At 35.6% G+C, this 22,508-nt stretch overlaps 1 protein-coding gene across 1 annotated transcript in view; it reads left to right on the forward strand.

Annotated features, from left to right (window-relative positions):
* MET (MET proto-oncogene, receptor tyrosine kinase) overlaps positions 1-22,508 on the forward strand; it is a 117,154-nt gene that overhangs the window by 44,858 nt on the left and 49,788 nt on the right. Inside the window, exons 5-7 of the mRNA XM_015813552.2 lie at positions 7,896-8,087; positions 17,311-17,442; positions 20,806-20,979. Of these exons, the coding sequence (XP_015669038.2) occupies positions 7,896-8,087; positions 17,311-17,442; positions 20,806-20,979 (498 nt within the window). The remainder of the gene's footprint in view (positions 1-7,895; positions 8,088-17,310; positions 17,443-20,805; positions 20,980-22,508) is intronic.

Raw genomic sequence — 22,508 nt, forward strand, 5'->3', positions numbered from 1 at the left:
GTCCCTGCCAGACGGCCGCGTGCTTCGCCGCCACATCGATCAATTACGTGTGAGGCGGGACGCGCCTATGGTTCCTTCTCAGTCTCCTCTGGGGGGGAGGAGGAATGGGAAATGCATTCTGGGATTCAAAATCAACAGCCTACGTTGGCTGTGGGAAGGGAAACGGGTACTCAACACCCAACTTCCACAGGTGCTTCAGATAGCAGTTCTTGGGAAAGGGAGTACATAGACACCCCCACACACACTCCACCCTGGGAGTCCCACCAGTGGCAGACTAATTATCCACCCCTATCAAGCAATACTCCAGACACGGAGAATACCTGGGAGCATACTCACAACTCACAACATGCAAGAGAGCAGGCAACACAAAGGGGAAACACGTCCCTTGCTGAAAGGGCTCAGAGGAGGATGTCCTCACGCATCAGGGCTAACAGGGAGGCATCCCTAGTCCCTAGCACTACAGAAACGAGCCAGGAATCCCACATTCCTTCAGGAAACACGGGAATGAACTCACAGGGGTTAGATAACTCCATTGAGGGTAGGTCAACCAGGTTGAGCGACCAACAGGGCCAGGACTGCTCAATTACAGGAGACGGGCTGGGAAGCCAAGCTGAAGTCACTGGTCATTCACAGGGCACTTCACCTAGAGCAAGCGGCAACGGGGATAACAATACAAACTCTCCAGGTCTGAGAAGGTCGCTCAGGGTAAGAGGCCCTCCCAAATACCTAGCCGATTACGTAAGGTGAGCAGGTACATAGCAAGAGCTGACCTTAATGCACTGGCTGGTTGTATTTAATTAAAACAAGGTCGGGGGGTCACTGGATCTGGTTCAAAGGAACAGTCCCACACCTTATACATTGTGTAACTTTATTTCATCATTAATTGTATTACCATCTATAGGATGGCGTCCATGTGGGCGCAATCTTATTTCATCCAGGGGGAAGGGGTGTTGTGTCCCGAGCCTGCAAGAGGCAGGCTCGGGACGTTGCAAGAGTCCCGGGCATTTGCAGAAGCTGCCCGGGACCAGACTGAGCGGCGCCAGCCGTGTGCGCATGCGCAAGGCGGGAAAAGCCCGCCTCATGATTGGTTGAACTTGCCCAGGGATCAGAGGGTATAAATAGAGGCCTGCGTGCCTCTGCTCTGATTGTTCGTAGATGGAAGCAAGCAATAAATATTTGTTGGAGATGATTCGTCTCAAGCGCCATTATTCCCAGGACTTAACAGTACCTGTGTTAAAAGTCACATGTTGAGATGAGAAGTCATAAATGCTTTTAAAATAAATAATTATTATTTGGCCTTTATTCTAACACTGACAAAGGCCTTGTCATCCCTTACCTTAGTGGGAAATCAGATAACTGGCAGTTACTGAGAACAGGAAGGATACGGATTTTTAGTAGGGTGAAAAAATTCATTCTGGAATAGTCTCTGCTAAGGCAAGGATTGGTGGATAGTTCTATGGTATTGAGGGAAAAGCCTCAAGTATTAATTAAGTATTTCCAGAAATATTATTGATATAAGCAGCTGTTAAAGTCAAGCCTATCTTGATCAGGAGGTGTGACATACTTGTCTACTGTTTTCAGTAGCTAATACATTATTATTTTTTTGCCCTGGGTTGCCTTTTTTTACCATGTGTTGCCTTTGCCATAATACAAAGAAAACAGGCAAAATACAAAGAACACATATGTCCATTATACATGTACCTAAATCAATACTATTTACTTAGTGCTAATGCACTAAACAGATTACAAGAATTGATGCAGTGGGAATCAATACCAAGTGAATAATACTATGAAAGATCTTTGAAAAGAAAATGTGCTGTGTTTTTAATTTATATTAGCTAATTACATCAGCATTTATCTCTTCTTTACTTACGTAATCTGTCATTAGCATAAATATTTTTTCTTTTCGTTTATCAGTAAATGAACACTAAGAGTTTCTGGAAATATTCATAGCTGATGCTATATTTACTGTATATTTAACAATTACTTCTATTGACTTGAACTAGTTTGAAATCACACTTCCTATGTTTATATGCTTGTTGAAGTCAAGATAAATACTGTGCAAGAACTCTTTTAATTTTGAAATATCTTACTTTGAATACACAATTTTTGTATTTTTTACTGTTTTAAAGATGCCCTCTTATTTATAGATTAGAATGGTATCACAGAAAGCTGAGTTCAAATTTTTGCTTAATCACAAATCTCAATTATTTATATGAAGCTGATATGTTTATGACATGAACATATTTCAGCAAGTTATATTATGATAAAAGCAAAAAAATATAAAGGTGTACCACATTTATTTATTTATTCAATTTATATATCCATCCTCTCACAAAACAACTCTGAGTGATTTACCACAAATAAAACAATACAAAATATAATACAAATAGCACATACAGCAGTCAGGAGACCAAACCAGTCTAAATACAGTAAAGTAGCATATCACAAGTTCCCACTGACACTCCAGCTCCATGCCCAGAAACATACAACAAAATTTTTCATGATAATGAGAATTATTTTCACAATAAAATGTAAAATAATATATAATCTCTGAAATTATGATGGCTTTCATCTTATATAGTGTTATAAGAATTAGTGGCAGCTTGCATTATGTTCATAACTTACAAAACTCTGTGCAAATCACATTATATGTTAATTTCCCCCACAGTATTAATATAAAATGCAATATTACTTTAGTATTTAAATAATACATACGCGAATGGGATAAAAATCATGAAGCTACTTATTTAGTTTAGTCCAAGTTCATACAGATTTCTTTCAGACTGATTTGTAATGTGTTATTAATAAAATCATCCTTATGGAGCAGATAATTTTGGCAGTGATGGTTAGTTATTTTCGTGAGTATTTATTATGACATAATTTAGATGTTACTTTTTGAGATGTCAGTTTGAAAAATTTTAAACACATAATTTGTATTAATTTACCTCTGATCATGTGTGCTATGTTGGGGTGTAGGAAAGTAAGGTTCAGATCTGATCAGCTGTGAGGTCACTCAGTTATTTGAGATAAAATTGTTTTATTTAACTTTTTTTCTATACTTCTATACTGTATTTTATTTCTTAGTTTTGTTCTATATTGGTTTTGTATAAGTTTCCTTGTGCATTTTTATTGGAAATGGGTTATTCATAATTAAAACTAATCCTTGCTCAAAGTAATAACATTCATTTAAAGTAACGGGATTTAAAAAACAACAACAAAGAAATAAATTAATTTGAAGACCCATATTGTGAAGATTAGTTGTAGAGTAGCTTCACAGATCATTGTATGAGCAAGTTAAGTTTGGACAAGAAGGAAATGAGTTTGTATCATCACATTCCAGTTTTGACCTACATCAGATGCAGTTCTTTTTCCTGAATGAGTCACAAATGGACTTTGTACTTTCACTCAAGTGCATGAAAGGAAGAAATAAAAGTAAGCCACATACCAGTAAAACATTTACTGAGCTACAATATTTGTGAGATTTGTCACTGAAATTTGGCAGTAAATATATGCATGTTTAATCCAGAGATAAATCAATTTTCCATTTTGTTTGCCAACTGAATAGTTTAGGGAGTTTGAGGTGAGGAAGTAAAACTGAAAGACATAATTATCTCTTATAAATTAAATGATAGGGATACTCTCCTGTGGCATGTTGCTTGATAAGTGGCTTTGAAAGATTTAACCATTGAAATGGCAATTAAAAATGTTTTAAGGCTGCCTTTATCCATTTAGAGTATACAGCTGGAATCCAACTGTACTCTTGCCATTATGTGCCTTCACTCTGGAGCCTCATAGCCCCTCCACCCTAATTTTAAAACTGATTTCTAAACAATTAACTCAGACCTTTTGCAAAACAAATGTGTTCTTTCCGTGGGGACCTTCAGTGTTCCAGTTGAGCAAAAAAGCAGGTAAAGAGAAAGAGTCTTCCAAGTCAAGCACTTCTCAAAGCACTTATGAGGAAGTGGTTTGTTATTACTTCTCTTGAGGGTAGTGGATTTTTTTAAAACTTCTCATTTAAACTACAGGACATTGCAAGATTTCTTGATGGTCTCCCATCAAGGTACTAAGCAGGTCAGACCTTGCTTAGCATTCTGGAATCATCAAAGCCTGCTGTAAAGAAAAGCGGGATAGAAGGAATGAATGAAATAAATGCATGAAATAAATGCATGAAATGAATGAATAAATTTAATAAGTTTTAATGACTAAAACTAACTAGGGCCTGCTGAAATGCACCTGTGTTTGTCTGCATAAGAGAGGAAAGTATTTTATACTGCCTGTATTCCCTTTGGCTGTTAACATGCAATACAATCTTGTCTCAGCAAACCCTGTGCATCCTTAGAATCTGCTCAGAAGTTTGGATTTCTTTTGAAGCCTATTTGGAGTGGCAATGGGGAGGGGAAAAGTGAATTGCAGATTTTAGGTCAATATTTATTACATAATAGGGAATGGAATTTCACATCTTCGTTTAGAATGCTCTGTCAATAGTCTTAGAATGTTCAACTCAAGAGAAAAACCTGGACTAATTTATACTCAGTGGTATAGTTGGCTCTTCTAGTTGAGGGCAAGGAGATGCTAAAAATGTTTTGAACATCTATTATCCACATTTATAACTACACATGGCAAGAGATTTTAGGGCTTGAATTTTTAAAAATCCAGTTTCTCTGCTCCTGGTCAAGTGCATAATTTTAATTAGATGATGATGTTGCAAAAATGCAGCATTAGACCCATAGATTATGTACATCAAAAAATGTGACATTGTGATCTGGCTATGTATTTTGAAAAGATGACCAAATTCTGTTGGCAATTAACATTTTAAAAATGTGATTTCCAGTTGAAATGTGAAATAATAGAATTGTTATCATTCACATTTTGGTTTGCTTTTTAAAGGACACATTCCCTTTTTCCATATGTAATCAGTCATGGGATAATACACCCTAATTTTAAAACTAATCTTTAAATTTAATATTCAACAAAAATAATGAGTATAATATTGATTTTTGAAGACAGCTACATTTTTGTTATTTTTACATTGTTGTACATAACTCCAGTCATATTCTAGAAATGAAGTATATCATATATTCTCCAGTATTAAAATGCTAAATGGTCTCTGTTTATTATGTGCAATAGAAATGAAGCATCAATGGTAAATGATTCAGTTAATAGATTATTATTGAATTGTCAAGGTAACATAATTAGATTTTTAAGCCCAATTTACCAAGATATATTATGAGAATAATTTGTCAGAAAAATATGCATTTCCTTTTGATGAATTACAGGATTGAAAACAAAATATATTATGGTAATAAAAATTACAACATAAAAAGAATTAATTAAAATATTTTCAGACTAATAAATTTATTTAGCATTGTTTATTTATCTGGCTGGCAATTCCGGTTGGTTTAAAAAATAAAAAATCCACTGTACAGAAACCCATAACAACAAAACCATCCCTGTGGCAGAAGCAAACACAATCAAACAGCTACTTGATCAACCTGGGGTTCCAAGGCCCACTGGCAGAACCATGTCTTCAAGGCCTTCTGGAAAAGTATCATATTAATCTTATATTTGGGAAATAATATTAGATAAGGAGGGAGCAATCACAGAGAAGGCCCTTTTTATTAGTTCCACTACATATACTTCTCTCACAGATGGGACCCGCAACATACTTTGCCTTCTTGCTTTGGTGGGCCAGGTATATGTAACTGGGGAGAGGCAGTCCTTCAAATAACATGGCCACAAGCCATGTAGGGCTTTAATAGTGATAGCATGCTGAGTTGGATCTGGAAGCAAATCATCAACCTATGCAGCTCCCACAAAAGACGTGACACATACACAAATCTAGATTTTCACAAACTATGCAGGCTGCTGCATTTTGAACCAATTGAACTGGTAAATATTCTTCAAGATAGGTCCCATGTAGAATGTGTTACAGTAATTCAGACAGGAGGTGACTAGGGCTTGAGTGTCTGTGAGAAGGACATGTTGGTTTAGGAATGGGTATAACTATCACACAGCTCTCATTTGTACAAAGACTGTCCTGGCCACAGCTATTACCTGCTTCTTGAACAGAAATCAGGAGTCTAGGAGGACACCCAGACTACACACTATGCCCGACTGGGGCAGTACAGCCATGACCAAAGATGGTAATTCTCCAAGAACCAAGAAGCCTTAAACTCAAAGCCCCCCCCCTCACCGTGCCAGGGTTCAGTTTCTGCCTCTTGCTCCCCATGCAGACCTCAACAACCTCCAGGTACTAAGAAAAAGATCATGGCATCATTTAACTCAGCCTTTGCAGAAATGTACAATAGTATCATCAACATGGTGGATGATCTCACCTAGCAGCTTCATGTAGATATTAAACAGGAGTAGAGAAAGCACCAATTCCTCTGGGACTCTTGGAGCAGGGGCCACAAATTGGACCTCTCAGTCTCAACCATCATTGACTGAAAAGAGCCTCTGAGGAAGGAAGTGAACTAGATTACATAGTGCTTCCTATTCTCAAACCCCAGAGCTGCTCCAGAAGGATACCATGATCAATAGTAATATTTTTTTATTGAAAATTTTATAAAGTTTTACAATATAAATCCCCCCTCCCTCCAAACCCAACCCTCCCTCCCTCCCCCCCTCACTTCCCAGAGCCAATCACAGGATTAACAATAAAATAATCATAATCTAACTAACATTAATCAACTATTAGTCTAACAAATCTATAAGTTCCTTTAACTCTCTTTTAAAACAAATATACAATTATTAAACATCATTTTAAGATCAATAGTAATATTGATAGAGCAGGAATGTACTACCCACATCCTGCTCCCACCAGAAATCATCAAAAATGATGATCATCACCAATGCCATTTCCATCCTGTATCCATCCTGAAACCTGACTGAAAGGAGTTCAGATAATCCATTTCACCCAGGATCTTCTGGAGCACAATTAACCCCACACTCTCTTCACCATAGCATAGCCTCTAGATCCCCCCAAAAGCCTCTTCACAGTTCAAAATCACATTCAAAACAAAATAGTCCATGGGTAGCTTTGTGTTTGGTTGATCAGAGGAAGTGGCCATGCAAAACCTTCAGCAGCTTTGGAAGCCAAACACACTTCACAGAATGCTGCTGTAGCTGCCAGCCAATCACCAAATGGTGTAAATTCTTGCAGGTGCCATCTTTGCTACCTTCACCACATTCCAAGTCTGGGGCTTCCATAATCCAAAGTACAGCAGCCTACCATTATTAATGACCTATTTCGCTATTTCTTTGTGTAGATTCCAAGAAGCCATCTGACTTAGTACAAATAAGACATATAAAGTAGGGTAAACAGTAGACCGTATATGAGTCTTGAGATATTTATATATGAAGCAAGATGTTATGGATTTATCAAAATTCTGCAATTACTTTTTATTCAATCGCCCACAAACACATTCTAAAATCTTATTTGCTGGCATTATATTAACATGCTCTCTATCTAGAAGAAACTTTGTAAGAAATACATTTGTAAAGGATGAAGTATCCCTCTTTTAGTTATATCATTAGCTATATTATTTTTGGTTTGAATAGGCAACTGAGAATTCAGCCTCTTGCCTTTGAAGCCCAGAGATCTAAAAGAATGCAGGGGATTTTGGCCATCCACTGGTGTTTGTGGATTCCTTGTGTGACAGTTTAGAAATGTTTGAAAAAGCATGAACATCACTAAGTAGTAAAAAAAAAGATCTCCATAATACCATATAAATTATGCAATTTAATAATACTGTCTTGCTTTTAAAATCTAATAAAACTGTTTTCAAAACTCAGTCAATATTTCTGGTCTTCTACCACATTGTCAGCTACTGAAATACTGTCATTCCTACTGTCTTCTCTGGTTTGCTGAAACAAATTTAGTTTTCTTGCAGAATTTTTCAAGGAACACCTCTTACTGTGGAGCTCAAGATGACGAGTATCGAGTGGAGGTTACTACAGCTTTGCAGCGAATTGACCTATTCACTGAGCAATTCAACACTGTCCTCTTAACTTCTATATCTGTCTTCATTAAAGGGGATCTTACTATAGCAAATCTGGGGACATCTGAAGGACGCTTTATGCAGGTAAGCAATATAATACTGTACTGCTCGTTTTTTTTTTTACAACAAATCCAGTCAGTAAAAGCTAAGGCTGGGAAGGAAAGGAATCATCCTTGAATGGGAAAGTCAATCCGAAAATTTTAAATGATAATACAGATTAAGGTGAAGAAAGCAGTCATGAAATAAAATCCATGCTCAGTTTAAAACCAGTAATTAATTTGAAGTAGAGTGATGACATTATTTCATCTGTAGTAGAATATCTCCTATATTATTTTTTGTTCAACTCAGCCTCCACTGTTTCTGGCTTTGCTACCAGGTCCTAAAGCAATCTCTTGATACAGGTAATCTTTCGGATATGACAGCAATTGGGACACATCACTAAGTGACGTGGTATAATGTCATATGACTAATCACTTAACAAAGGCAATTCCAGTAGTCACAGTGGCTGTTGTTACACAAGGACTATGTGGGTCATTAAGCAAAAATTTCATATGATCGCAACTTTAGAGTTCCTCCTGGCTTCCTATTGACTTTGCTTGTGAGAAGTCGGCAGGGAATGTGAGAAATCGTGATTACATGACTGGGAACATTGTGACAGCTGAATCTCTGATGACCATCATATGTCCCACTCATTCAGTGTCTAATAAATAATAATAATAATAATAATAATAATAATAATAATAATAATAATAACAACAATAATAGTAGTAGTAATAGGAATAATAGGAATAACAATGTTGGCAGGGACCTTGGAGGTCATCTAGTCCAACTTCCTGCTCAGGCAGGAAACCCTATACCATTTCGGACAATTGGCTGACCAATCTCTTCTTTAAAACTTCCTTTATAACTTCAAATAGTTGCTGGATGAATGAATAACCAGAGAACTACCTGTATGCCATAACTTTACTAGTGCTCTGATTCAGAAGTTTCCCAAGTACCTGTAATTCTATTTTTTTCAAGGGAGTTCTATTCCTGTGTTTAATCAACAGAATTAAAATAATTATTTTAAAAAAAGAAAAAAACCTTTTTATTCCAAAGTATGATATAATTATCCTGTTCGTCAAAAAATAAATGAAAATGTTCTATGCCCTAGCTTGGTGAGCGATACAGTACATCTGGATTCATAAATATCTTGGGGGGGAAATTAAGTTTTGTCTTTTTAAACGTACAGCTAAACCATTCTATTTAGGTATTAGTTTCTGGCATTGAAAATTTCGGTGAGTGCAAGCTCTTGAAATCCTTTTTTATAAGTTGAATAGCTCATTCAAATAGCAACCAACAAATTTAACTATTGCAGACTGTAGCTCTCCAGTTGCTTTGCAAGAAAAGTCAGCAATGTATGGACAACTAGTAGGGTAATATATTCAGCTAACTGTTTTATAATTAAATGTGATATGTGGAATAGAATTCTGAGATTTGTTATAGTTTCCTTCAAAGTGCCAGCACTTGATGTAAACATTTTTTATACTTTCCACAGAAATAAAAATAAGATTTTCCTATTTCAGAATAGTGTTCTTACTCATTTCTGTCATAAGCCAGATCATTTCATACAACATTTTGTCCTCACTACACTGAACTTTAGAAAATCTAACACAATACTTCCAGAGCACGTTTCCTTTGGTAAGGCCAGTCAAGGGACTAAAAAGAATGCTATTGTCTGAAATATGTTGTGCCATTAGCAGAAATGTCTATATCTACTGTATTGAATTACTGAGCAAAAATTGTCTTCGAGATTGTGTTGTAATAACCTGTGGAGTCTTCCCCTCCTTCCCCATTTTTGTTAGAAGAGGCTGACTTATTCAAAAGTCCAAAACATATGAATTTCTTTTAATGTTTAGTAACATCCTATCTGTTCTTAATAATATATTTTGCCTTGTGATGCATCTTTCAGGCATAAAACATAAGAGAAGGGATGTGAATATTATAGAGCATATATAGGATTTCCTTTATTTTGTTAAGTAAATAGTTGCATGGGAAATAGTTTCAAATGTATTCTTGTATACTATTAATTGGGCTTATCAATAATAAACAGAGTTTAAATGTGATATCTGTTACTAGAGTTGCTTAATCTCAGGAGAAGGACAATGATTATAGATTAGAATAAACCAAATACACTCTGTTTAGACATGACTGGCATAATTATTAACAAAATGTTAATATGTAATTAGTACAGAATTGCATAATTAATATGCTGTTAGCAGGTAAGCTAAGCAATTGACTTTTTTGTAAAAACTGTAATAAAGAAATGAAGTTTTTTTTTAAAAAAAATGAAAAGCTCTGTTACAAATTCTGAATCTTCGTATTTGAGCTTTCTGCTAAGCATTAGAACCTATGGAGTGCTTAACAGAAATAACTATCCTGATAGTGCAACCCTATGGTAGTTTCTTCCCAAATAGTCCTTTGCTATTCATTGAGCTTCTGAAGTAACTGGGCTGGGACACAAATCAGCTTTGATTATGTTATTGTGCACATTTTATGAGGCAGACTTTCAAATTGCCATCAATAGCCACAATGCCTTTCAAATGCTTTAACACTACAACTCATCATCTGCAGAAATTATACTTCAGTTCTTTGGGCATGGCATTGTAGAATACAGGTAATTGCCAAGAAATTTAGGTACTTTACATCTGTATTCTAACATTTTCTCACTGCCAGCATTTTTTTTATTAGGTCTCTGAGGTCTTTAAACACTTGTGGGACAAGCATAGCCTTTGCCAGTGAGCATCTATTCCCTATAGCATTGACATGTCAGGGAAAGAAACCTTTACTGACAGAATTTCTGTGTGTCAAGCAACTGAGTTTGACAGTTGTAATACTCAAGAGTGCAGCAGCAAGAAACAAAGATGAAACAATGGTCTTGAGCTACTTTAAAATTTGCAGTCATGTTGTAATCTGCATTCAAACAACATATGCTTCTGCTGCTGAATCATATCTGTGTCAGTTAGGCCACATCAATGCAAACCCCCCCCCACAGTTTTTTAAACAAATAAACACAAACATTGAGGCATTGACTTACAGTAATCTAATTTTGGTTAGAATGTCTGTATTATTAAAATTATTATTAATATTTTTCCCCAACCAAAATAACAGTCAGTAGAAGACCACCAGATGTCTACTTTGTCTATAGTTATTACCTACCTAGAAACATTCCAATAATATTAGATAAATCAAACATATTAGCTAGAAATCAGAGGACAAATTTTTCAGTTTGTCTAATTTTTCTAAAAGAAAAAAAGGATACTATCTCTTTATCAAATATTGCATATGTCTATGTAATATATACTGAACTACTGAAAACATCCTTTCCAATTAAGAACTTCTATTTTTATTTTGAAGATCAAGTCACTTTATCAACCAAAAAAATCAATAAAGTTTATACCAGCTGCTAAAGGTAATTAAGTATCAGTCTTGGAACTAGATGTAGTATTTGAAATACAGACAGCAATGTTACACTTTTATTTTTTTAGAGCCTAATTGTATTGGGAACAGGGAATATTTTTTTTCCTGTTGGAACACGTGCAGCACAGTCATGTACATAATTGTTTTGGCTAAAACAAAAGTGTGAAAACTTTGTACTGGTTCTTAAATATCCTTGACTTCAGAGCTGATAAAATATTGTTGAGTTTCTGTTACAAAACAGACTGCTAATAATTTGACTAAGACAGCTGTCATGCATGAGAAAGAAAAGAAATTTATTTTATATCCACCCTAAGCTGTATGATAAGTCTTCTTACAGATTTTCCCTTTTCTTTCCATTTCCTCCTCCCACCCACCCCAACATAATTTTGCAGCTGTTTCTGCTTCTTACAATTGTAATTGTGGTTGGTGCTTGGCTGGGAACTCAATCTCAGTACAGCTGTTGAGTGCTAAGTGAATTGGATATTTTTCAGTGGTTAAATAAAAAGAATTATACCATTTCAACCAGCAATATTATGAGTTAGATTTTCAGTGGGTAAAAGTTGAGTCTTGTCCATTGAAGGCTAATCATTGTTATAAAGTTCTATGTTCCTTTGATTGATGTTCCTCAAAAAGGGCCATAATCTGTCTGGTCATGTCCTCACTGTCTGTAAGAGATCAATGATACTTTAGATGTCTATTCTTTCACCATTCTTGGAATTATATATTTGATCTATCTTGGTGTTTTACAGATATTTGGGGATTTTGCACATAAGGAATAAGACTATTATAAGGTGTGATCTTATAAAACATAAAATGTACATCATTGGGTTTATTGTGGTGTTGGACTGATCTTTTGCTGCTAATATAGCCATAGTTTTCACCTGTACAGAATACTCAGTCTTATCTACTTGTTTCATTTAAACTATTGTACAATTCCCTTCATGAAACAGTTGCTTCATTTGAATAGTATATGCGTAAGTTACGTAAAATTTAATGATAGTAGCAACAAACTTAGTCCAAGTGAATTGTCCGATAGTTAAGTCATTCCAGAGATTATGAGAGATACTGTAGGTTTGGAGTGCTTAGCATGAGAAATATTGAAATAAAACCAATTCTTGAAAGTTGGTGACTATTTTGAAGCAACTATTTTTTCTAATATAATATTGCAATGGTTAAAATTCTCAAAATAATGCCATTACATTGAATGGATTAGAAATGTGTATAGCTAAAGTGATCTTCATGTGTGTTACTTTTAGAAGGACATGCTGAAAATATTGTGAAATATAATATACTTTAAGAATATCTCTTCTGGATAGTGGTTTATACCTGCCAGAGATCCATCAAAAAAACCAGGCAGAACTTGATTTCATTTCAAGCTCATTTTTATTTTAAAAAGTCTTAAATTGCATATAGATAGTTGCCAATGTTGATCCAGATTGTGATAAAAAGTTATGTACCGTTTTATTAAAAGACAAAAAGTTACTTCATTCATTTTTATTAAAATAATGATATGCAGACACATGTAGGATTTAACTGGTAATTCAGAGTTCTGCATGTATATTAAAATAAATTGATAGTAATAAAATGCTGGAAAGAATTTATCTGGTAGCCATGCACTCCAGGCTGATTACTTGCTTTCATTTTAAGTGGAACATTAATCTTTTGCTCCTGTGTCATCTTCAGTACTTGCCATCTCCATAGACAGCAATTATTAAAATATTCTGAGTTGCTGTGAAAAGCTGCTATATATTTGTTGGTAATTATATAGTGGCAAAATGAATATATCAGCAGAAATGGCATTATAAATCTAACTCAGCCATTTAATCAGGAAAGTTTGCTATATTCTTCATGGCATCAAGTCCAACATAAATAATGGCTGCTCAGCAATTGCATATACTTTCCCTGATATTCATAAAAGAAAATGATGCATATCTTTATACTATTAAAGCTCTGTTTGTATCCCCACGTTGGCCCAAAGTGCATTTTAAAGCAACATTTTTTTAATTAGGGTATCTAAAATCCACTAATTTAAAGAATGCATAAAATAATCTGGGACCCATTCAGTTCCCATCTGTGGAACTGAAGATTTTACAATGTCTAGGCCAAATTTATTCACAAAATTGTGGCTGTTGCAGCATCCTTGTGGTCATGTGCTTGTGATTTCTGATGCTCCCTGATTTCTGATCATACAACTGAAGTCAATGGGGAAGCTGGCAAAAAGCCAAAAGTCACTCTCACTCCCACTACTTTTTTTCTTACATTTAGTAAACAAAACGACTACTGCTTTGACCAAAATGACTACAGCAAAATCCATTTTAAAAATGGTAATCTAAAATCTAATAAAAAAATATCCAAATGGCTATTTAAACAAAATATTCCAACAGCCTAGCAGGTCGCTAACAAGAGTGCTAGTGAGTGGTGGGATTCAGTCGGTTCACACCAGTTCAGTAGAACTGGTAGCTAATTTTTTGTTGCCCAGGCCCAGAATGGACTTCCGGAAGCGGCATCCACACAGAGAACTGGTTATTCACATATTTGAATCCCACCACTGCTGCTAGGTCTACTTCCAATGCAACATAGTCCATAGCATGTGGGCCATTTCATAAAAGAAAAGAATTCTCTTCAGATCAATGTCTTTCTGATCTCTGACAAATTTGAAATCTAAGCATCCTTTCCTTATTCATGCACAAGAAAAGGAAAAGAAAGTCTCTTAAGTATCTTGGAACTAGGACATGAAGACCATCATAGGTGAAAAGCAGCATTTTCAAACATATTTGTATTCAAATGCAGCAATCAAAAAATTGTGTTACATTATAATAATGGCTTTCACACACTAGCAATCTGGGTACCATATTTTGTACAAACTGCAGTTCCAGAAAGTCTCAAAGGCAGCCCCAGGTTGAACTTGCTATGGCATAAATTGCTGTCAGCAAGATGTCTGATACCAGGAAATGCCCCAGCCTACGTTAGGCAAGGCCTCCTGACCATTGCTTCGACCTGCTATTCTAACAGGAACCATGAGTCTAAAGGATCCCCAAGTAACAGATTTGGTCCTCTATTTGAAAGGATGACAGTATTGAGAGGGCTAATTGGAACTGATACAGAGCCGAGGTGTTTCTGAATTAACACTAAATCTCAAATCTTGTTGAGATTCAGTTTAAGTTTGTTTTGTTCCATGCAGTTTCTCACAGCCTCTAGGCCCCATATGAGGACTTTTAAAAAATCTCTGGCCTGACTGGAATGATGATAAATTACTGGATATTATCTGTATACAGATGATGCCTCACCCCATATTGATGGATGATCTCTCCCAATAGATTCATATGTTAAATATAGAAGCATAAGGGGAAAGTTGAGTCCATTCATATAGATTAATCTGTCTTTTCATGCAGCTTTGAAATGTGTTATTATATTTTTCACTCGCTCACAAAACCAACCATGACTTGATTGCTCTTTCATCATGACTGGACTTGCTATTGATTGGAATTGCCCAATTAGGTTATAATAGAACCACCATAAAATGGTGCCGCTTCATCTCAGAAATTCTAGATCAGGGGTGTCAAACTGCCGGCCCGTGGGCCGGATGCATCACGCCAAAACCGCACCCACCCCCATTGCCAGCAATGAGAAAAAAGTCGCAATACGTCACAACACGTCACGTGATGTTGCGAGTTTGACACCTGTGTTCTAGATGGTTCAGCAAGATACCAGATTGATGGTATAATATTGAAAGCCACCAGGAAATCTAAAAAGGACAGGAGGTTCTGAAGTCATGATCTATCAGAGTGACCAGTGTTGTTTCCATCTTTTATCTAGGTCTTAGTTTCATAAACTGCATTTCAGGAAATGTGACAGTGTCCTTGACAGGATTCCAAACTAACAACTGTTGAAAACGTCTGCTCTTTGCACCTCTAGTAAAGATTTAGCCTTCAGCCTGATATGCTAGGACAAAGTTTTATAGATTTATTTGCTACAAATTTCAAATTGAATAAAAGTAAAGTTTCAATAAAAAAATGAAACACCAAACAGTTTTCTGGAATCATGACAACAACAGAAAACACTTCTGGCACTGTTTTATGAATGCAGTTTGGAGGTTCTCTGGGGATTAGGACTATTGCTCAGTGAAGAAATAATTTTTGGTGAGAAAAAGCCTGAATGACTGATAAAAAGACATTCCTGGCATTTAGCAATGGGTATAGAAGAGACAGAAAATGACCTTAATAAAGGTATTTGCAGCTGTGGACTTACCTCTCGTAAATTCCAAGGTTTTCATGTAGTTTTGCAATGTGTTCTTTGTTATATTTTATATTTTTCATTCTCCCTTCTGGTTACAAAACCAAAATAACATCTGAAATATGTTTTAAAAAACATGGTACTTAAAGTTATATATTTTCACCATTTTTCCTCTGCATTGTTACACAGTGAATTCAAGTTTATATTGTTTCCTACTGTCCATAAAACCGCCACTGAAGCTAACAAACAATTTGAATATTTATTTATTTATTAAATTTATATGTTACCCATCTTGCGGCTTGAGGTGACTCTGAGCAGCATAAAACATAATAAAACATACAGATATAAAACAATTATAAATATAAAAATGAATTAAAATTACAAAAGATTAAAAAAAAACCTTTAAAAAACCCTCACATATTTGGAGCAGAGAGGTGGTAGTGCCTTCTCTGTTACTGCAACAGCTACTTCAGGCCTCCAACTTCTTCAGGGCTTTTTTTACTGATTTATATGCCTTCGCATTTTCTTTTTTAAAAAGTCTTTATGCCCTGATGAAGAAAATAACTTTGTTCTGGTTTTTTATTTTTGTTTTGCTTGAGACTATTTATTTCACAGATGGGTACTCATCAGTTTCCTCTTATATCTAAAGCTACAATAATATGTTTCTAGACTGAGACTTAATGATAAAGTATTAAAGAATATTAGCTTTTTTGGTTGAGTTTTAGAAGGTAGCCATGTACCTGTTAAGGGTAGCAAACTCTCTTTCAACCATGTTAGCCATGAGCACTACAGCTCCATATTAGCGGAACCTTTTGTACAATTTAGAATATCAACACTACATTGTCATAGAAATGCAGTTCAGTATCTATATAAATATAAAATATTAAAATCAAGTAGCTTTTTTTACAGATTACTTTATGCTGAATAATTGTATTGTTAGATAATATAAAACGAACTTCCAAACCTTGTATTGTATTATATGGGGTTATGTGGGGAACAATAGTCCTTTTATGACTTGTGGATTTCAATTCCCAGAATTCCTAAGCCAGCCATTTGAAGTCCACAAGTAATAAAGGGGCCATGGTTCCCCACCTCTGATGTAGAAAATTCTTTAAAAGATAGGAGGTTTAGTCTTTGCTTGCCCTTTCTGTTTTGCTTTTTGCAAAACTGAAATGCTTTTGTAGCAGCTAACACCTGATGTTGAAACTATGACACTGAAAGTACACCTTTCCCACCTGTACTGTTTTCTCAATAAAATTAATGTCTACCAATAGTTCTTTGGAATCAAAAAGAACCTGTTCCATCCACCTGTTATGAATTATATCCAGAGCACAGTATTTGAAATGAAAAAGGATATGGGAAGAAAAAGATTAACCAGAGTCATAACTGGTGTAGATCTGCAGCCTAAACGTCCTTCCTGCAGTGCCAATGCTCCATTCAAATTTTCTAGCTTCTGCCACATTCCAATGGTTATATTCCTTTAAGAGAGGCCATATTATGAAAGCAATTTCAACCATTCTTTCCTCCCCCCCATAAAGCAATAGTTGTAGATCAAAATCACTGTGTGATATGAATATAAATTGCATGATTGTTGTTCATGTTTCTCTTTTTTTAGATAGTGATCTCTCGTTCTGAACGCACAATGCCATACATGAATTTCCATTTAGATTCCCAGCCTGTTACTTCAGAAGTTATTGAGACTTCCCTAGGCAATGATGGGTATATTCTGGTGATCACTGGGAAGAAGGTAAAATATTATTCATAATTTCTTGTGCTTCTTGATCAAGTGCATTTTGGGGCAATGTATGTGTGTGTATATATAGATCCGTGTGTGTACATATACACATATAATCCTAATAGTGGTTACATTCAGCTACTTTAGATGTTGTTGTTTTTTTGCTTTATACATTTCCTTCTGTATCAAAAAGAAGTGAAAATACATTATTTTATTGATAGATGGAACCAAAAGAGTTTGGCTTGTGTACCTATCAGGTTTTTAATGAAAATAGGTGAGATCATGAAATGATTATACTCCAGGTTTGACATTTTTAATACAACACTAATCTGGAATATTAATATCACATATCCATTTTTAAATGGAATGCATCATCCAACTAAACTTCTTATTTACATTTGATTGCAAATGGGAAAATAATATATTTCCACTGAGGACTGAATCATTGAATATAATCTGCAGTTCCAATTATTTTTCCTTTGCATCCTTGGAATTAAGGAGAAACTTCCCAACAGTGAGGACAATCAATCAGTAGAACAGCTTGCCTTCAGAAATCGTGGGCGCTCCATCACTAGAGATTTTTAAGAAGAGACTAGACAGTCACTTGTCTGAAATAGTATAGTTCTCCTGCCTGAGCAGGGGGCTGGACTAGAAGACCTCCAAGGTCCCTTCCAGCTCTATTCTATTCTATTCTGTTCTATTCCTTTCCAGATATGTGTATATTGTATTTCCTCACTGTTTTTCCTAAGGAGACAAGTAAATGAATAACTAAGTATTGTTTGAATAGGGAAGCTGGGATACAAACCAACCAAAGAAAGGAAATGCAAATATAAGGTTAGATGCCTTCTTTTTTTACTTTGGTGGAAAGCATGTAGAACAAAAATACACAATATACAACTTAGAAGAATAGGATTTAAAAATTCCCGCCCTTTGTTAATTTTATATGAGGATTAAATAGCATTTGAAACTTATTCTTATTCATTTCTTCTATACTTTTGCAAACATCATAAATACCAATTAATTGCCACCTCCTATAAGGCTATACAAAAAAGGCATGGGAAAGAAGCAAAGATAATTGGGTTGATTACTTCTGATAGTCTCCATTGATCAAAAAAGTATTTTAATTTTTTGTGAACTTTCATTTAGCCTTTTTTATCCTTATAAGGATAGCTATAATACATTTTTATCATGTTAGGAGTTTTCTTGCCTTAAATGAAAGTTACTGAAAGCAGAATGGTCTTTATCAGTCCTATAAAAGCCCAAATAGAGATTTCTCTGATAGGCACTTATATCAGGCAACTGATCCAGATATTGAATTGAAATGAATTGAACTGAACTGAATACTTTATTTGGCCAAGTCTGATTAGCTACACAAGGTGCAGAGGTTGTCAGTGTACATGCAAAGCAACAGAATAATTATAATCATCATAATAATCCCAATAAGAGGGGGAGTAATTATTATTATTATAATAATAAATACTACTGCTATACAACATGGATAAATACACATAGACACTAGACAGAATTGTAAGAATTAGGTGTTCAGCAGAGTGATGGCATGAAGGAAACAAACTTTTTTTTCAAATGAGGCATCTCATCCAGTGAATTCCACACATTGAGCACTGACCATGAGATTAGATTATGCGTATAGTTAGATTTTGTTTGTTCTTGTTTAAATGTCTGCTAATGTTGAACCTGGGCATGCATAAACATAGATTTTAAGTTGAAATTTAAATTGACCAGATTGTGTTCTTAACTATACATATTTAATATTAAGCCCTATTAATGTCACAATCATGCTCAACTTCAGCCTGTAAATTATCTAGAATCTACATTATACATAAGTCTTCGACTTACGAATGTAATAGAGCCTGCCAATTACATTCGTAACCCAAGGAATTTGTTAACATGATTCTTCCCTGATTTACCCAATGCATTCGCTAATGGAATGTTCAGGTCATTAAGTGCACATGAAGTATCTCAGGGTGGGGAAGACCATGGGTGGGGGGCCTAGTGCTTCCGAACACTGAAGGTCTCCACCGACCCATTGAGATATTTCATGCTTCCCCCCCCCCACCGGGTCTCCACAGGCACTGGGCCTGTGGAGACTCACCTTTTGAAGATCTTGATCAAGTGAGCTGCATCCTCCCCAGCCTTTCTGCCACGGTTTCTTTGCCTGCGTTCCTGCAGGCTCCAGTCATCTTTGCAAAAAGCTTTTGGCGCGAAGAATGGAGTCCAGGAGGAGTGTGTGCAGCGCTCCAGGCCTCCGTTCTTGGCAGCAAAAGCCTTGAAAAAAACTGTCCAAAGCCTGCAGGGGTGAAACATTGTGTCCCTGCAGGCTCCAATCATTTTTGCAAAAAACTTTTGCCACCAAGAATGGAGGTTGGGAGCAGCGCGCATGCCCCTCCCAACCTCCATTCTTCATGCCAAAAGCTTTTTACAAAGACAACCAGAGCTGCAGGGATGCAGTCTGTCACCTCTGTGGGCTTTTGCAAGGTAATGACAAATGGATGGATCTCATTCAGGCCTCCATTTGCAGAGGATGAAGGTCTAAAGTAGCACAAGATCACGTGAGATCAGTAGTGAATTCTCTGCAAATGCACAGAAGGCCTGAAACACCAAATCAGGCAAAGAAACTGCAGCAAAGAGGCTGGAGAGGAGATAGCTCGCTAGATCTTTGCAAGATAAGTGAGTCTCCACAGGCCCAGTGCCTATGGAGATCTTATGGGGGGGAATAGGCAGGGCGAATATTGCAGTGGTCATTCGTAAGAGTGAACGACTGCCGTGGTGCTGCACCGTTCATAACCTTGGGACTGTGTTGTAAATACTTGTGAGAGGTGATAGTAACTTCAAACGTTCACTAAGTGAACTGTCGTAACTCAAGAATTACCTGTAATCTATTTATGGTAACAAAATATGAAGCACCTTTGCAAATACAATGAGATAGATGATTTTTTTTGCATGCTTCATCAGAAATCCTTGTTGTTGTACAGTTCCAGGTGACAGACAGGTTGCTTCCAGAGATTAGCAGTAATTCCTCCTTAGCTGATGTTTTATGGCAACCCAAAAAAGGTAAAATACTGGAGAAATGCAAATGGAGTAACAATGATCTGTCACTGAAAAAAATGCCTGAACAAGATATGGCAAATGCATGATAAATAACACAAGAATCCACAGTGTATTGAGTAGCTCTCATTCATGGCACCAAGAAGATTGCACAGGATGTGAATTCTACACATAATACTAAGCTATAATATGTTTGGGTTTTTTTGTTTTGTGTTGGCCATAAAGTTAGGTACTGAAAATTTACTAGCACCTTAGCTTTGTACAAATTCATAATTAGTTTCTATGTGTCTGTCATGTTTTACCCACTAGGTAACCAAGATTCCACTAAATGGACCGGGATGTTCTCACTTCAGCATCTGCAGTCAGTGCCTTCTAGCACCTTCTTTTATGAACTGTGGATGGTGTGGCAATCAGTGTGTAAGGCCACAGGAATGCAGTATAGGAGGATGGACACAGAACATATGTTTACCTAAAATCTCTGAGGTAAAATTACCCTTTTATTTACTGGGATCTTGTAATATGAGTCAGATCATAGTTAACATATACAAATTATTTGTAAGCTGATATAGCAATAAGTATGTGATTCTCTTTTCCATTTTTGAAAGGTATTTACCTAATGAAGAATAATTAACTTATTCCCAAATGAGGGGAGATGATGTCTACTGCTGTTAATTGACTACATTTCCAATTTATATTTTGGCTCTCTCTATTCCTTCCCATCCCCAATTATCTGAAACCTGCATAGACTGTCACATTATGGGATATCAGTGAAGCGTAAAACTACAGCACAAAGTAACCATAATATAGGGGAAGCATTTCTGCTTGTAAATCAAAGATTATGTTGTGTTCCTTATGTTAGTTTGCATTTATAGAATGGTCCAGATGTCTGAACATCTCATGGCAACTGTTTTCTTAATTGAATTTTTTTGTCAAAGCTTCTGTTTACAACACGAGGTGTACAGATGTAAAGGTTGAGATAGGAAAATGTATGAGGCTTTATTCTGATATTTGCAGCTAAGTTAAAAACTGGCAGAGGTTCAGAGAAGAAAAGGTGATCTGTTACTGTCTTTTACACCTGATTTCTAATTCCTAAGTCATAAATATGGAAAGATGTGTGAATAACCTACCATTTTAAGAGTTGAGAATAGATATACAATCATATCTTTTTAAAATATTTTTCACTCCATGGAATGACTTGCTTATGCTTGATAACAAAAATAATTAGAAATCATATCATATCATATCATACCATATCATTACTTACAGGACTTATATAGCTACCTATATTATATATTTTAATTATAGGTGGCTCAAAACAATCCATAAAACAGCTAAAACAGTATGATACTGTTTTCAGAAAATCTTGGAACTGATTGGAATAAATGTTTTTTTGCCTCTGTTTAGAACTTTTTCTTTCACAAAAAAATGTGATGTCAATTCTAGAGAGTTAGTGCTTTTTTCTTTAAGCAGTCCATCTTATCTTGCACTCAGTGTAGTCTTCATATAAACCACTTTAAAGGGGAGAAACAGTAGCCATTTCAGCTTTAAAAGTTTGTAAATAAAAGAGGAAATAAGAGTAATATTACACAAAGGGGTAAAGAACATAATAGCTCATTGCTGTTTTCATTTAGCTATGGTCACTGCAAGATCTTCAGAGACTGTCTCTGTGTTTAACCAAATAATTTCCTATTAAGTGTGACATAATTATGAAAGTCTAGTTTTACAGAATGGCTATGGCATTTGTAGATCCTAATGCATACCATTATTACCAGCTATATTACACTGTATTTTTTTTCCAGTAGCAATCATTTTATTTTTACCTGGACAAACATACACATAATAAACCCTGAAATGCTTTATTTTTTTTAATAAATGTTTTAATGGCATTCAAAACATATCTGATGGGGAAAATAAAAAATGTGTTGTTATTGTAACTTAAACATGTATTCTAAGCAATGTTGAAATAAAAGAGAAAACTGCACAGAAATGGAATATTAGCAGAATAATGGGAA

The sequence above is a fragment of the Protobothrops mucrosquamatus genome, unplaced genomic scaffold, assembly GCF_001527695.2.
Source record: "Protobothrops mucrosquamatus isolate PMUCROS unplaced genomic scaffold, P.Mucros_1.0 scaffold167, whole genome shotgun sequence".
In the NCBI taxonomy this organism is placed as follows: domain Eukaryota; kingdom Metazoa; phylum Chordata; class Lepidosauria; order Squamata; family Viperidae; genus Protobothrops; species Protobothrops mucrosquamatus.